General features: G+C 44.4%; 1 protein-coding gene across 1 annotated transcript in view; it reads right to left on the bottom strand.

Moving 5' to 3' along the window:
- LOC142302455 (uncharacterized) overlaps nt 1-16,086 on the bottom strand; it is a 593,189-nt gene that overhangs the window by 435,369 nt on the left and 141,734 nt on the right. The window contains exons 26-31 of the mRNA XM_075343517.1: nt 12,994-13,011; nt 12,836-12,862; nt 11,693-11,764; nt 9,844-9,924; nt 8,265-8,291; nt 3,823-3,867 (exon numbers count right to left, since the gene is read on the bottom strand). Of these exons, the coding sequence (XP_075199632.1) occupies nt 3,823-3,867; nt 8,265-8,291; nt 9,844-9,924; nt 11,693-11,764; nt 12,836-12,862; nt 12,994-13,011 (270 nt within the window). The remainder of the gene's footprint in view (nt 1-3,822; nt 3,868-8,264; nt 8,292-9,843; nt 9,925-11,692; nt 11,765-12,835; nt 12,863-12,993; nt 13,012-16,086) is intronic.

Here is a 16,086-nt window from a genome sequence, read left to right as displayed (position 1 = left end):
ATGTTTATAACCCGTAAAACATTAAATTAACCTATCAATATCATCCTAACAAGGTCGATTTCCTGGACATTAGTCTGGAATTAGACCAACACCGGGTCATCCAGACTGATGTATTCAGGAAATCGACCTCTGTAAATTCACTACTTCATGCATCATCCGCTCATACTTATTCAACTATTAAGGCAATCCCGATTGGTCAGTTCCTCAGGATGAGGCGGATATGTTCAACAGAGGCCAACTTTCGGCGTCAGTCAGAAGATCTGAGAGAGAGATTTCGGGACCGTGGATACAGTGAGAGAGCCATCAAGAACGGTTATAACCGTGCCAGTTGTAAGACCCGGGGTCAACTCCTCCTTCCATCTAAACTGAGGAGGTTCGATAATACCATCAGATTTATATCCACCCACAATCAACAGTGGGGAAACATGCGTGATATACTTGCCAAACATTGGCCGATTTTGCAGTCTGAACCAGCACTTAGAGACTGCCTCCCTGATGTCCCCTCTATGACGTCGAGGAGATCTAGGAATCTTCGGGACCTATTGGTGCGCAGCCATTATGTCCCCACCCCTCCTAAACATTTTCTTGGCTCAGTTGTACCCAGAAGGGGGTGTACTCCATGTGGCCACTGTGTGGCATGCGTCAACATCAGTAGGGGGAATTCTTTTACCTCCGCTGATGGATTGCGCACTTTTCAGATCAGGGAGCACATTTCATGTCAAACCACCCATGTCATTTATTATGCTACATGTGCCTGTCACTTGATTTATGTTGGCCTAACTACGCGAGAACTCCGTGTCCGTACACGTGAACATGTAAGGGACATATGTGGGGCTAAAACAGTTGCTGACATTTCAACTCTGAAAACCTTGCCTAGACACTTTAAGGCTGTGCACCAATGTAATCCTAGGTCACTAAAGGTCCTGGGCATAGACGTCATACATGGGGGCATCCGAGGGGGCAACTTGAAGAAACGCTTAGCTCAAACTGAGACCCGCTGGATTTCCACCTTAGGTACACTAACTCCGGCCGGTCTCAATGAGTCCATTAGTTATGCCCCTTTTCTATAGGCCAAATTGGCTATTTTTGCTGGACTCCGTGGCCCTTCCGCCGCTCCTCTTTCTTTCTGGTCTTTGATTTCTCAATCCTCAGTCCTATTTTTTGGAAACTGATACTCTTGAAGACTACGAAATTACATACCCCCGGTCCTGAGGAGGACTGGAATTGTCATCCGGGTAACCAGAGTGTTATGATTCTCTCATCCATATTTGTGTTTTTATTGATTATTTTTCGTGTTTTACTCACTTTATGTATTTTATCTCCTTTGTCAGGTCTTTTCTGTCATCCTGTGTGGTGATTTATGCGGTGTGCTCACCCCTTTCTTTTTTTTTTTCTTTTTTTCTATTATTTAACAAATCAAGAAGCATGAATTTACCTGAATGGAGGACTTTGAATAAAGAAAATCTTTGGATTAAGGAACCAGAATGTGCATTCAACATATGAACTATTGATGTTCGGAATGTGACATCTCTTCTAATTTCATGGGCTTTTTGAATTACATTTCAAGCCCCATTTGTGACATGTACTATATGATTGTATGTTTTAACATTTTTTATGAACATATATATATATGGTTCCATATGTTTATTCCTATATATTCTTCTACCTCCTTTGTTGTATATCCATCCTTTTTGACTTGGGCATGGCGGCTGGATTGGAATTTATTACCCTTGTTATACCACGACTCCCGCAGGTATTATTTTCCATTTGGATCAATCATGTGGCTCGTCTGTGGTGACGCGTCCCCTCCCTGAGCCCTATGGCATTTTTGCTCGATGATGTATATTACCTGCGGCAGACTACTGGGATTTTAGGTGAACCATACTTTCCAGTCCCGCTGTCCTCCCCATTTCGCCACCAGGGGGGGTGCGATGCGCGTTATGTCCGGCATGCACTGGGTGTTGGTGCCCTCTGCTTGCCGTGGCTGCCTGCGCCTCGCATCCCTCCTGTTGCTAGGGAGCGGTGGCTCGGTGCTTCCTCCGGCATTTCCCGTGCATGCGCACTGGATGCGCTGCCCGGGGTGTTGCTGGGTTTTCCCGGCATATCCCGCGCATGCGCACTGGGTGCTCAGCCCGGGATCCTGCTGTGAGTCGGCGCGGGCCTTCCGGTCTTCCCTGACATCCGGTCATGTGATTGATATCACGTGACCGGGTGGCGTTCTTAAAAGGATGGCGCGCTCTTGCACACCACACTTACTCCTCCCGGAAGAAGCGGGTTTTACCCGCGAAACGGCCGTCGGAGGTCCCCTCTGGACTGGTCTGGCTCCCCTGAACCACCACTTTTTCTGGTAAGCGATTAGCTAGTTTGGCACGGGCTCCTATTCACCTTAATACTTTACTATTATATATGCAGCCCTGGCCCCGTAGACATCTTATGTGCCCAAACCACATTGTCACTTATTACATGTTCTTTACATCTGTTTATTGTTTCTCATGTCATGCTTATGTGCTCACTTGAGCATCACTTGCTAGTTCGCTACATGCATGGATGTGATGGAGCCTATGGATGTCATCTATATGTATGGGTGTTAACTCTATCCTCCCTAGTGGTTACCTTGCACCATTATGATATATTGATGCACGGTTTTGAGCCATAGCTTCGCCTCTGCCCTTTATTGTGTACATTGTTATGGTCAGTGGGACCCAGATTTTTATTCCCTGAATTTATGCGTGTAATGTCCTATTACCCTATTCTATTTATTCATTTATTTATATTTAATAAATTTACACTATTTGCAATAATACTCCTAGTGCTCTTGTGTTTCTCGTATCTTTGGAGTGTGCTGTCTCAGTGGCCACACTGGAGGTTTCTATCATGTCCTATCCGGTGTGACCCATATGAGACCTTAATTCATGACCATGTGGCTTTATGTTTGGATTGGATACCAAAAGATCATGTTGAAAAATTAAAAGTCTGTCAAGATTTCTTACAAGAACCTCTAATAATGTTTGATAAAAACACTAATTTTCTAAAAAAAAAAAAAAAAAGTGTATTCCACAGCAAATGCCATAAATGACAAAAAAGTGCAGTTCCCGCCTCTGAGACCCTCACCTCTCTGGAGAGCAGAGTTGTATTGACACCCACAATTTCCAGTCTTTGCATTCTCCATATCATTCAATGACAAATGACCATGCCTGTGCATTGCCCTTTTTACTGATGTACTATAAGGATAGTTTATTAGGAAGATTTAACTCCCCCCCAAAAAACCTTATGAATTATGAATATAATAACTACTGATGAGCGAGCACTACCATACTCGGTTGCTTAGTACTTCTAACGAGCAGTTGGATGCTTTGTTGGGCATGACTCAAGTATTATGGCAGTCAAAGGGGGACTCCACGATTTTTCTGGAATATTTTGCACCCATCCGAGCATCCAACTGCTTATGAGTACTGAGCACCCAAGCATGGTAGTGCTCACTCATCATTACCATCTGACTACAACTTGACTGAGCTTTGGATAAAACAAAAATATTAGTTTAATGACAGTCAGCCTACAAGGGTATTCTACAGGGAATGATGTACGTCCCAAATACTTGAAAATTCCAACTTTGAGACCCACACATATTCGGAGAACAGAAGGCTATTGACACCCATAATTCCACAATTCCCAGTCTTTGTATTCTCCTTATACTTCAGTGGTGAGAAGACCACTCTTGTGGTGCCCTTTACATGGAAGTGTATAGAAGCTACAGATAAACTAAATGAAACAATAAAATGTAAATAAATTATCCTTATTGTAGAATGTTGAAGAAAAACTTACTCTGTCCCCCTTTGGTCCAGGAGATCCTGGATAACCTAGAGGCCCCTAAAAGTAAAACAGGACAATATACTTTTTACTAAATGTGTTATAAGTCAAAAGTCAGTATTATGAATTGCTTGGATAAGTTCAAGCCCCTCTCCTTTGTTCTTTCACGTAGCCTTAAAGGAATTGTTTAAGATGTTTTTTTACAAGCAATGATTGGTCCATGGATAAGGCTGGTACCACATTTCTGCCTTTAGACAAACTAGCTTTATATATACTTCTTATCTATACTTTTTTTTTTAAATGTCAATTTTAGGGTGACAGCAGATATTGTGGCTAAACACATGCAGCCAAATCAGCCCACACATATTCAGTGATGATTGACTGCAGAAATATCAAACTTGACTGTCCCTTTTTTAAAATACCATTTGTATTGTTTGTGTTTGGTTGGTTTTTGTACAGATTTCTTTAGATTGCTAAAATTTCTTAACACATTGGAATCTAATGACTATGTAGCGCCCCTGAAGCCATCAGTAGCTACAAAGTACTGCATCCTGTCAAAGATGCAGGGCCTACCCCCAGGGACCCGGAAGACCAGTGCCAGTAACACCAAAACATAATATAATCCCAGTTTATATGGCCCGGGACCGAGTATCCCATAGCCCTGGGGTGAGTCAACTTTCTGGCGTCATGAACAGGATTGGACTAGACCCGTTAAAACTGGGTGATGTGCGCCTTACGGACTGTTTTTGTGACTTGTGCAACTGTCGCCATTTTGTGTGAAAAAACAACTGCGCCATAACTGTGGTGAAAAGGGCGCGAAGAGAAACCCTGCCCCTGGGAGTGTTCAACATGTAAAACGAAACTGGAAGCAGGGAGACCAAGAACCCTGTGACAGAATGCTCCCAGACTCATCAGGAGAATGTCAACTCCAGATGACCAGAAGAACAAACCAGGTCACTCCAGGACCTGGACGGCAGAGAGGCTAGAGGCTGAGGCCAGCGGTTGTGCTGGACGATGCGAGCGCAGCTGCTCCAGCAGATTGCAGAGTTGCGAACGGAGATGATGAAAGAGGTGGCCGTCATGCAGGCCCACGTGCACCGGGCATCGATGGCACAGATGGCACCAGAAACCTCCCAGACCGCTGCAACCCGAATGCTGACACTGTTTGTCGACCGGACCACACTACCATCTGACCCAGCCAGACCAGACCAGGCCGCATCGCCTTCTCCAGCTGAGAAGGACCAGAATGCATTGCCTTCTTTGGCCGAGACCGATCAGGCAACACCTTCACCGGGAGCCACGGAGGAGGATGCCGCCTCCGCGGACGATCCCCATGTACTGTCCAAAGTTGCTATTGAGGACCCGGCAGCGAGCTGCCCGGTCGCAGATATAGAAACCTCTGAACTGAGCAATGAGGGAGCAGCGATCGCCACCTGGGAGCGGGCCCGTGTTGAGGAGGACACCCATGGGGCATGCCAGGCCATGATTACCCAGTTGGCCTAGGAGCGGGAGCAGCAGGAGGCCCAGCAGGCACAGGCAGAGGCCAGATACCTCCAGGAAAAGCAGCGCCTGCGGCGTGCCATCTGCAGGGCACAGGGCCTGTTATACCGAGGAGTTGTGGAGCAGTTCAGTCTAAAAAATTTTGTATTTCTATAACTGTTACTTGTTTGTATATGATCCTCCTGAATTGTAAAGCGCTGCAGAATATGTTGGCGCTATAGAAATAAAGATTATTATTATTATTATTATTATTATTAAAAAGGGGATGGGGTTTCATTGCGGAAAAGAAAAGGCATAAAGGTATGTACCCAGCACAAATTCCGATAAAATATAAAAAGATTCTTTATTGATGCATTTAAAAAATTTGTGGGGAAAACCGCAAGGTAAACATTAAGTCATAGGTGACTTGACGCGTTTTGGACCAGTACATAAAAACAGAAAGTCCTTAATCATAAGTAACTGTTCCTATCTTTCATTGCGGAGCCTGGTCTGATGGAGTGAATCTTCATCTCCCGCCAGGATGTGAGACCCCATCTCCCTGAAGGACACCCCGGTCGTGACATCCATCCAGGTGATGTGGTCACCTACACTCGCCACTATGGGGAGCGGGGCTGGTAAGCCCTGGATGTAGTGATATGTCCAGCAGGGGCCGCTGCAGAGAAACCAGCCCCTGCTTCTACAACAGCACCAGTTCCCCAGCTGCCACCAGGAGGCAGTAGAGGTGCACTGGACCAGTGTGCTCAGACCGTAAGTGCTGATCCCAGGAGGCCAGTCAACCCAGATGGCCTCTTCCCAATTCCCTGGTAACTATAACCTGCTAGACTACCAGATGTTTTCAGTTTAAAATGTTGTTTTTTGCCTTTAATGTGTTTTTCATAATGGTTTGATAATATGGACCAAGACTTCAGGACTGGCAGCAGTAAAAACTTTTGTTTGTAAATGAACCGCTCTGAGTCTTTGGACAGGGGCGGATACAAGTTTGACTAATAAATAAATAAATAATAAATAAATAAATAGTTGCACCAGTTGTGCCTACTACCAGAGTACAACCTTGCAAAAAGGACATTAATTGACATCACCATCAAAGAGAGGAAAAGGTCACAGAAAGGGTCTGCGGCAGAGGCGGCCGAAACCCAGTCGCCATGGAAACCGGTGACATACCTCCTAGGGTTTTTTTTGACCAGGACCTTTGGGTGGTGGTTGATGGGAAGGGTAGTCCTGGTTTAAAAACGTTTAAAAAAATGCCTTCCCTGCGCGGGAAGAATGTTCAATATTTGAAAATTTAAAGTGTTAACCTGTGTAACTTTTGCAGCACGAGGACACAGGTTAACAAGGGGGAATGTAGCACTCCTGAAGCCATCAGGAGCTACAAGGTACTGCATGCTGTCAAAGATGCAGGGCCTACCTCCAGGAACCCAGAAGACCAGTGACGGTAACACCAAAACATAATATAATCCCAGTTATTCCCCATCCCCAAGGACTGGTGACAGATTAGAGTTGTACCCAATGGATGGCCACCCAGGGGTAGAGTTGATCCAGTCCACTAGACAACAACCAGGTGGGAGGGGTCAGACAGTCAGTAGAGTCAGTGAGTGGAAGTGAGAGGAGATTGACGTAACCGTACTGACAGGAGTGTGTGACGATGACCTGATGGCCCCGGCGTGTGGTTGCTGCTGGAGTACGGTGGAGTACTCCCGGAACCATAGCACCCACGGGGTACAGATCCCTAGGTCAGGCAAATGCTCCAAGAAGACCTGATAAAATTGGCACAGTGAGGGGACCATCCAGGAGCTCACTGACTGTAAAGTCCGGGGGCATCAGCAGTGACGGGAGAACCAGGGACCGGAACAGAACACCGACCCTACAGGGTTCAAACTGCCGCCATATGGACTAAAGACTGAGAGACTACCAGGAGGGGACCCCCAGACGCTCCAAGCCATGGGGACCCACCAACTAAAGAAGGGTGCAGGGGAAAGAATCCACTAGGTCCCCTAACCGGCGCTAGGACTAAGGGAACCAGCGGTGAGCACCAGCCTTCCTCCGGGGAGCTATCAAACTGCTGTGAGTAAAGAACCCAGTTAAACTGCAATCCCTTGTGTGGCCTACCTTCTTTCCACGCCTCACTCCGGCCCTACTTGTGGAGGGCCCAACATCCAGGCTGCCACTAACATCAGCCCCAGCAGTGAGAAACTGTGCAGCGGCGGTACCATCCACATAACCGAAACCCGCAAGTAGCGTCACGATAAAAACTTTATAAATATGCCTCTGTACATAACCCCCTTCAAGCGACCCCCAGGGTTACGGAACTGGGCAACGGCCTCCCAGTGAAACCAATATAAGTCAATAGGGTAAGTCTTCAAAACCCACTGCAAAAGTATTAAAAAATCTAAAAATCAACCGTTATGGCTACAACATCAGACAGTTTCATCATCCTGTATACATTTCAGTCCACATCTTCAAAAAACACAAGAACTCCCTACCCCTGTTCAACAGCACAGGTCGCTTGTGATCTTGACTTTATCTTGCCAATTTCCATATCAAGCTGTTTTTTTTCTATCTGTTGACCAACAGATTTAAATCCCCAAAAATAGGAATACATTGATAATTTGTCCATACTCCATTAATACATAGAAGGGTTCACCAAGTTTTATTCTAATTGAATGTATGTGATATTTTATTTTTCATTTTAAGAATATTGCTTGCCACATAATTTACCTTTTTTCAAATAGTAAAAATGTACATTTTTAATAATATATATCATATGAGCTTCAGTGAGTCTTCTTTGGTTTATATCTATTTCAATGTCAACCCTTGTTACTGTTTGACTTTATTCCAGAAACAGCTGTGTTACCATTTATGGGTTGTGTCTTGCGTTTTAGCTCATTCCCAATCACTTACATGGGGCTGAATTTTTTGCAAAGAAAAATCATAGCTTTCAATTCTAACGATATACTTACAGTGTCTCCCTGGAAACCTTTATGACCCTAAAAGAAAATAAATAGAAAGTTGTATAATATTACGGTAGGTTATAGTTTAATCATATAACATTTTGTTTACATACAACATAAATATAAATTCATGTGATAAAAGGTATATAGATTAAAGCATCAATCCAGTTCTTATTCCACCAATCCGGTTAGGTAATAACTAGGGATGACCGAATACCTCAAATTTTCGGCTTTGCGAATATTTGCCGAATAGGTCGCCGCTATTCGACTATTCCCGATTATTCGATGTGCAATGTAAGTCTATGGGAAACCCGAATAACAACTATTCGGACCTATTCGGGCTTCCCATAGACTTAAGGCCACTTTACACACAACAATATCGCTAGCGATCTCGTTAGCGATGTGACACGCTCAGATCGTTGCTACGATTTGCTGGGTTCGCTCATAGGTCATTTTGTAGCGGTCACACGTACCCATCTCACAAACCACGCAACATTGTTCAGCGATATATTGTTTGACAAGGCGGTCGTGTGGATACCGTCACACAGCAATCCTCCCAATGATTCCGGCAACCATGCCTGCCAAATTAGCACGCAGTTGGTACCACCAATCAGAGCAGAGGAGGCGTGGAGCATTGCTCGTAATGACACGCCCGTGTCACTGATGACGAATGCACTAACGATGTTGTTCATCGTTGGCAGGGTGTCAAACGTAGCAATATGTCTGCTGCGTTCGAAATGATGAACAATATTTTGAAACTGAATGATGTGTCAACGATCAACGATTTTCGTTATTTTTAAGATCGTTCGGAGTCGCTCGTAGGTGTCACACACAACGACGTCGCTAACGAAGACGGAAGTGCGTCACGAAAACCGTGACCCCAATGACATATTGTCAGATAAATCGTAGCGTGTAATGGGGCCTTTACATTGCGCATCGAATATTTGCATAGCGGCGACCTATTCGTTGGATATTCGCAAAACCGAATATTTGAGGTATTCGATCATCCCTAGTGATAACATCTAGATTGGTGGGGGTCTGACTGCTGAAAACCTAACTGATCACCAAGAGTCAGATCCCAACCAATTTAGAAGTTATCAGGTATTGCATGGATAAGAGCTAACTCTTTAACAGAATACAACTATAGTATAAAATTCTTCTACATAGATTTTTAATTGATACTTTTCACTCTAAAGGGTTTTTGATGATGGCATAATGTTAAAAAAAAGGTCATCAGTGATGTGACACATCTTGATGATTAGGTTTGACTGCCAGAACCCCCATCCTATCTGAATGCAAGGGCTGTAGGGCTAGTTTACTTCTAGAGAGCTGTGTTAATCTCCTTATAAACAGGATAATCTAAAATATCACTGTGCATGTCAAAAAAAACATGGACACTTCAGTCACTCAATCTCAAGATTAGTGAGACTTCCATCAATCCGTCCTCCACTCATCTGAAAGCTATTGCTTATCCTATGAATATGACAAAGGTTATTTTGTGAAAATAACCCTTGTCCATTTGCCTTATTTGCATAGTCATAAACACATACACTTGAATATATATAGACTGGATTTATAATATATTTACCATTAGACCTGGTGGACCTGGAGGGCCTGTTCGACCAGGACGTCCTGGAAGGCCGGGAACACCATCTTGGCCAGGTAGACCCTAGAAAAATGGATGATGATTATCATTATTATTATTATTGTGATTTGTTAAAAAAAAGATATTAATATCACAAGATGTAGCAAACTGCTAACAATCCTCTTCAGGGATCATTTATAAAATATACTTAAAAAATTAGTCCAATTACGAGGAAGCAAGCCAGAAAGAAAACAAATGCAAGTCAACAATGGTATCTTTATGAAAATGTATATGCTCTGATAATTACTCTATGCTCCCATTGATGAGAAAGAAACCAGTTGAGCAACATCTGTGATGTCCTCTGTGGCTTCATAAATTTTGTTAGAAGTGAAATTCCTGTAAGTATAGTATTTAAATACTGGGGACCTCTCCTTTTTAATCAGATGATCCCTATAGGTACTTTCTAATTTTACTACCAGTAGAGCAGCCTGAAGAGGACTAGAGGCTTTGCATGTGAAGACATTTGGTCCACAACGAGCACCAGAAATTGCCGGTGTGAGAGGGGTGCTGAATTGTAAGTTTCCAGACACAGGGCAGCTTGGAGCCTGCAGGAGGAGCTATAGCAATGTGAGTGGTGGGTGTGTTGGTCATACAGCCCTGGATTCTGTACTTGCCAGACATTTGCTTACTGCAAGAGACATTTTCATCTTTTATGATTAATGTTACTGTTTGTTTTTATTGGTAGCATTTCTATTGTTTCTCTTCTTTAGGCCTGTTTCACACGTCAGGGAAAAACAGTGACGTTTTTCACTGGCGTGTAAAACAAGCACATGTCCCTGTGTGTGCCGTGATTCACGGCACACGTGGGTTGTCTAAGTGCAATCCGGGCTCCGTTCTCCATGGCCCGTGATTGCACTTAGAAATCAACTCACCTGTGCGCGCTACCGCTCTCCGTGGTGCTGAATCCTCCCGCGATGCAGCATCCGGCCGGCGCTGACCCCTGCAGCAGCTGCTTCCGGGTCAGCTGTGTCGTGCATCATTAAGATGCGTGACAGTAATCAGCCGGCTTAGAAGCAGCAGGCTGCACGGGCTGCAGAGAGCGTCGCTGAAGCCGGGTGAGTTAAAATGTTTATTATTTTAAATGCATGTTTTTTTCTGGCACGTGTTTCACGGACCACACCACTGCGTGGTCCGTGGGACATCAGTGATGCCAGAAAAAAATTGACATGTCTTCGTGCGGCAATCACGCACACGCGGGTACGCCGCACGGAGACACGTGCAGTGAAAAATCACTGACGTGTGAGCAGACCCATTCATTATAATGGGTCTGCGTATGTCAGTGATTCTGGTACATTTAAAAAAAGCACAAACGTCCCAGAATCACTGACATGTGAAAGGGGCCTAAGTGTAGTATAAGTTGAAGCTTCCACTACAGGATATCGCTATATTATTTCCTTTTTATAATCTGGAGTGACACTTTCTTCCATCTAATACCAGGCCATGAGCCTTGAGAGGTTTGACAGGACATGGATGGCAAAAGTAAAACTGAATGCATCCTTTGGATATTGACATTTATGGGCTTGTAAGATTTATTCATGAGATTTTCCAGGTATATATGTCAAAAATAATCTACTGAGGTGTTGGCAAAAGTAAAACTAGTTGTCGAAAATGTGGAAACTACTAAATGAGGAACTAAACATCATGTAATGAAACATTTGCTCAGAAATCTTGAAAACATGAAAGAAACATATCTACAGATCACTTTAACTCGCTTTAAATGTTGATATAGCACATTATTCAGTAAGTATAATTATATTAGTTTGAACATATTAGTCCAGGAATATCATATTACCCGTTCTCCTTTCTCTCCTTTTGTGTTCATGTTGAAAAGGTCAAATCCCCCAGGTTGTAAACCTGTGAAAGTCTGTAGACATAGATAAAACATAATTACAAATAGAGGGCCAGTGGAATGCATATGTAAAACATTAAAATTAGTACAAATAAAGAACATACACATTTATTCAATATTGTATGTATGATTTGAAATCTACTTTAATTAAAACAGTGAAGTTTTCCTTTAACTATCACTATCATTTCAACAGAGACAGGTCAGGTAGACTAAAGGGGGTGTTACACGCAGTGATATCGCTAGCGATATCGTTAGTGAAAAGCACCCGCCCCTGTTGTTTGTGCGTCATAGGCAAATCATTGCCGGTGGTGTACAAAATCGTTTGGAGCCGCCACACGGACTTACCTGCTTAGCGACGTCGCGTGAACCGCCTCCTTTCTAAGGGGCGGTTCATGCGGTGTCACAGCGGCGTCACTATGCGGCCGCCCAACAGAAGCGGAGGGGCGGAGATGAGTGGAACGTAACATCCCGCTCACCTCCTTCCTTCCACATTGCCCGCGGCCGCAGGTAAGCTACAGTTCATCGTTCCCCAGGTGTTACACGCAGCGATGTGTGGTGCCTCGGGAACAGCGAACAACTTCAGTCCTGCAACAAGCAACGATTTTTTAAAAAGGAACGACGTCAATGATGGACGATAAGGTGAGTATTTTCCATCGTTAACGGTCGTTCCTTGCTGTCACACGCAACGACATCGCTAACGATGCCAGATGTGCATCACAGAATCCGTGACCCCGGCGATATATCGTTAGATCCGTCGTTGCGTGTAACGGGGCCTTTAGGCAGAAAATACTGCAGCATCAACCAAAGGCTTCATCTCTCTTGAATGCTGAATTCACAGTCACACAGCTCAGTACTGATGTAAAATGACCACAGAGGGGAATACTGGTAACAAATGTGGGAAACAAGCCATATAATGGCCATAAACAGTGTTATTCATCATGAAATGCACACAAAAGACAGCTTATTTTGTAAACTTATCAGAAATAACAGATGCGCTTTAAATTGAAACTGAAATAAGCTATTATAGGACGGAAACCTGCGCATTAATTTAATTAATTTAAAGAAATCATACTTTTACAAACTTACATTTTGTCCTGGGAGACCTTTTTCACCCTGTAAGAAAACATAAAACAATTACGGTACATAAGCATATATATCTAAGATGAAATCCATAATTATTATGCAAAAATACATAACTTTTTAAGAGTAAATATTGGAAATGCTGAAATCCAAGAAAAACTTACCCTTTCTCCCTTTTGCCCCTGTAGTAAAAAATAAAATTGGATTAAATGTTTATATTCAATGTTAAAACTAATTTTATAAATGACACAAAAGAAAGCTAGAGACATGCTTGCTATTATGCTGCTTCTTCTTATGCAGAATATTAAACTAAATTAACCCAAATACTACTAAGACCCGTTTAACACGTCAGTGAAAAACAGTGACGTTTTTCACTGGCGTGTAAAACACGCACATGTCCCTGCGTGTGCCGTGATTCACGGCACACGTGGGTTGTCTAAGTGCAATCCGGGCTCCGTTCTCCGTGGCCCGTGATTGCACTTAGAGATTAACTCACCTACGCCCGCTCCCGCTCTCCATGGTGCTGATCGCTCCCGCGGTGCAGCATCCGGCCAGCGGTGACCCCCGCAGCAGCTGCTTCCGGGTCGGCTGTGTCGCGCATAATGAATATGCGTGACAATAATGAGCCGGCTCAGAAGCAGCAGGGAGAACGGGCTGCAGAGGACATCGCTGGACGCCGGGTGAGTAAAAATGATTTTTATTTTAAAAGCACGTTTTTTTCTGGCACGTGTTTCACGGATCACACCACTGCGTGGTCCGTGGAACATCAGTGATGCCAGAAAAAAATTGACATGTCTCCGTGCGGCAATCACGCACACGCGGGTACGTCGCACGGAGACACGTGCAGTGAAAAATCACTGACGTGTGAGCAGACCCATTCATTATAATGGGTCTGCGTATGTCAGTGATTCTGGTACGTTTAAAAAAAAGCAAAAACGTACCAGAATCACTGACGTGTGAAAGGGGCCTAATATAGAGTGCAAGCTGATTGTTGACTTTTATGTACCATTTCAGCCATATTTTTTCACTTACTGGGAAGAAAGCCAGTCAAACAATATGCTAAACAGACTTATACCTCTGTGCACAAAATAAACTAGGTGGTAGCATGCTTGCACATTTTATAGCGAACTATAAAAATGTGCTATGAAATCATTGTTTGACAATTTCTAAGAATTTTTTAAATACTAGGAAATCAAAGCAACTGGAAATCTTTGGCAAAATGCTTGTTAAATTCTTGATTACTGTATTGAAAAAGTCCTCCTACAAGCAGTGGCGGACAAAGACAGAAGAGGGACCCTTTGTAAGAACAGTATGAGTCTTTTTCAGTCTGAAAGTGTCTGGCAAAAAAGCTGCTTTGGATTCGGAAGTGGGCTCACCTTTACCTCTTGGACCCTTGTGCTTCTGTACAGACTATAAGACATACCATGTTTTCCTGAAAATATAACCTACCCCAAAAATAAGCCCTAGCAGGAATTTTCTGCCTTTTCAGAGTAAGGTTTAAATATAACCTCTATCCCAAAAAATAAGCCTTAGGTGTGGTTCAATAATCAAGTGTCCATGCAGCTAAAAATGTTAAAGAATACTGCAGGACACTTCATCATTATCTAACATTATCATTATAGAGAGCAGACACCCCCAAAAGAGAGAAGACAGAAGACCCCGCAATCATACTCATCAGACTCTAAACGGGAGGACCTGCGTCGAATGCATCGAGGAAATACGGTGGAATGCACTCACTCACACACACATGCCATACACATCCGGCATTACCGGATGTTTTGTGTGTGTGTGCAATCTGATGTTTGTGTGTGCAATCTGATGTGTGTTTTTGTGTGATCTGAGGTGTGTGTGCTTGCGATCTGATATGTGTGTGTTTGAGTAGAGGCTGAAAGCAGGGGTGGACCACTGTAGAGCTTACCTGCTGGGACCGCCTGCTGAGGATCACAGGAGGACCTGGGAGCAACTCAAATGTCTGGGGTCTGGTAAGTATTATCTTCTGGGGGGGGTCTGCCTTTTTTGGGGGTAAACTTTCCCCAGAAATAAGCCTTACCCCAGAAATATGTCCTAACACATTTTTACCCCAACCTGTATTTCCCCAGAAATAAGCCTTACCCCGAAAATAATCCCTAGCACATTTTTCGGGGCAAAAAATAATATGACAGTGTATTTTTTTTGGGAAACATGGTATATAATCTACCCAGAGGCTCATTATGTTATTAAAGTACCTCTCCAGTGGGGTTTTTTTTTAGCGCTGAAGTGATGCTTTAACTCTAAAGTGGGCTTTACACGCAACGACATCGCTAACGTGAGGTCGTTGGGGTCACAGAATTCGTGACGCACATCCGGCCTCATTAGCGATGTCATGGCATGTGAAACGCAGGAACAACCGTTAACGATCAAAATTACTTACCTAATCATTGATCGTTGACACGTCGTTCCTTTCCCAGATTATCGTTGCTGTTGCAGGACGCAGGTTGTTCGTCGTTCCTGAGGCAGCACACATCGCTATGTGTGTCACTGCAGGAACGAGGAACATCACCTTACCTGCGGCCGCCCGCAATGAGGAAGGAAGGAGGTGGGCGGGATGTTCGGCCTGCTCATCTCCGCCCCTCTGCTTCTATTGGGCGGCCGCTTAGTGATGCCGCTGTGACGCCGAACAAATCACCCCCTTAGAAAGGAGGCGGTTTGCCGGACACAGCGATGTCGCTAGGCAGGTAACTATGTGTGACGGGTCCTAGCGATGTTGTGCGCCACGGGCAGTGATTTGCCCATGATGCACAACCGACGGGGGCGGGTGCTTTTGTGTCACCCTGGGCAAGCCAGGGGACACAGGTCACACACCACCACACCCTACATCCCAAGTAGGAACATCTAAGCTAACCAAAAATCCTTGTTGCCTTCCTCCAGAGGCTGATGATTCACACCAGGGGGTGGGCCAGGCGGTTGGCTCCGCCCACCGAGGAGAACACAGCTCTGGAGGCGGGAGAAACCAGGCAGTCCAGTGAGGGACATGAAGGAGTAAACAATGGAGATAGCTCAGGGAGGAGCAAGAGTGAGGAGCTAAGTGAAGGAGTAAACAAGTAGTGAAAGTAGAAAAGTGGTAAAGGAGGAAAGCAAGTGAGGTGATAAGAAAGAAAGAAAGCCTGAAGGGTCCAGCTGTGTGTAGGACCAGGTCAGCAAGCTCAGCAACGGCGGTGACTGTCTGGAGGGGGACCGTTTGGAAGTTCCTGGAAGGACCCTGTTGGCTGTGTGCCCGG

This window comes from Anomaloglossus baeobatrachus, chromosome 4 (assembly GCF_048569485.1).
Source record: "Anomaloglossus baeobatrachus isolate aAnoBae1 chromosome 4, aAnoBae1.hap1, whole genome shotgun sequence".
Lineage (NCBI taxonomy): Eukaryota > Metazoa > Chordata > Amphibia > Anura > Aromobatidae > Anomaloglossus > Anomaloglossus baeobatrachus.
Note: the sequence above shows the minus strand (reverse complement) of the source record. Positions and strands in the feature narration are given on the sequence as shown.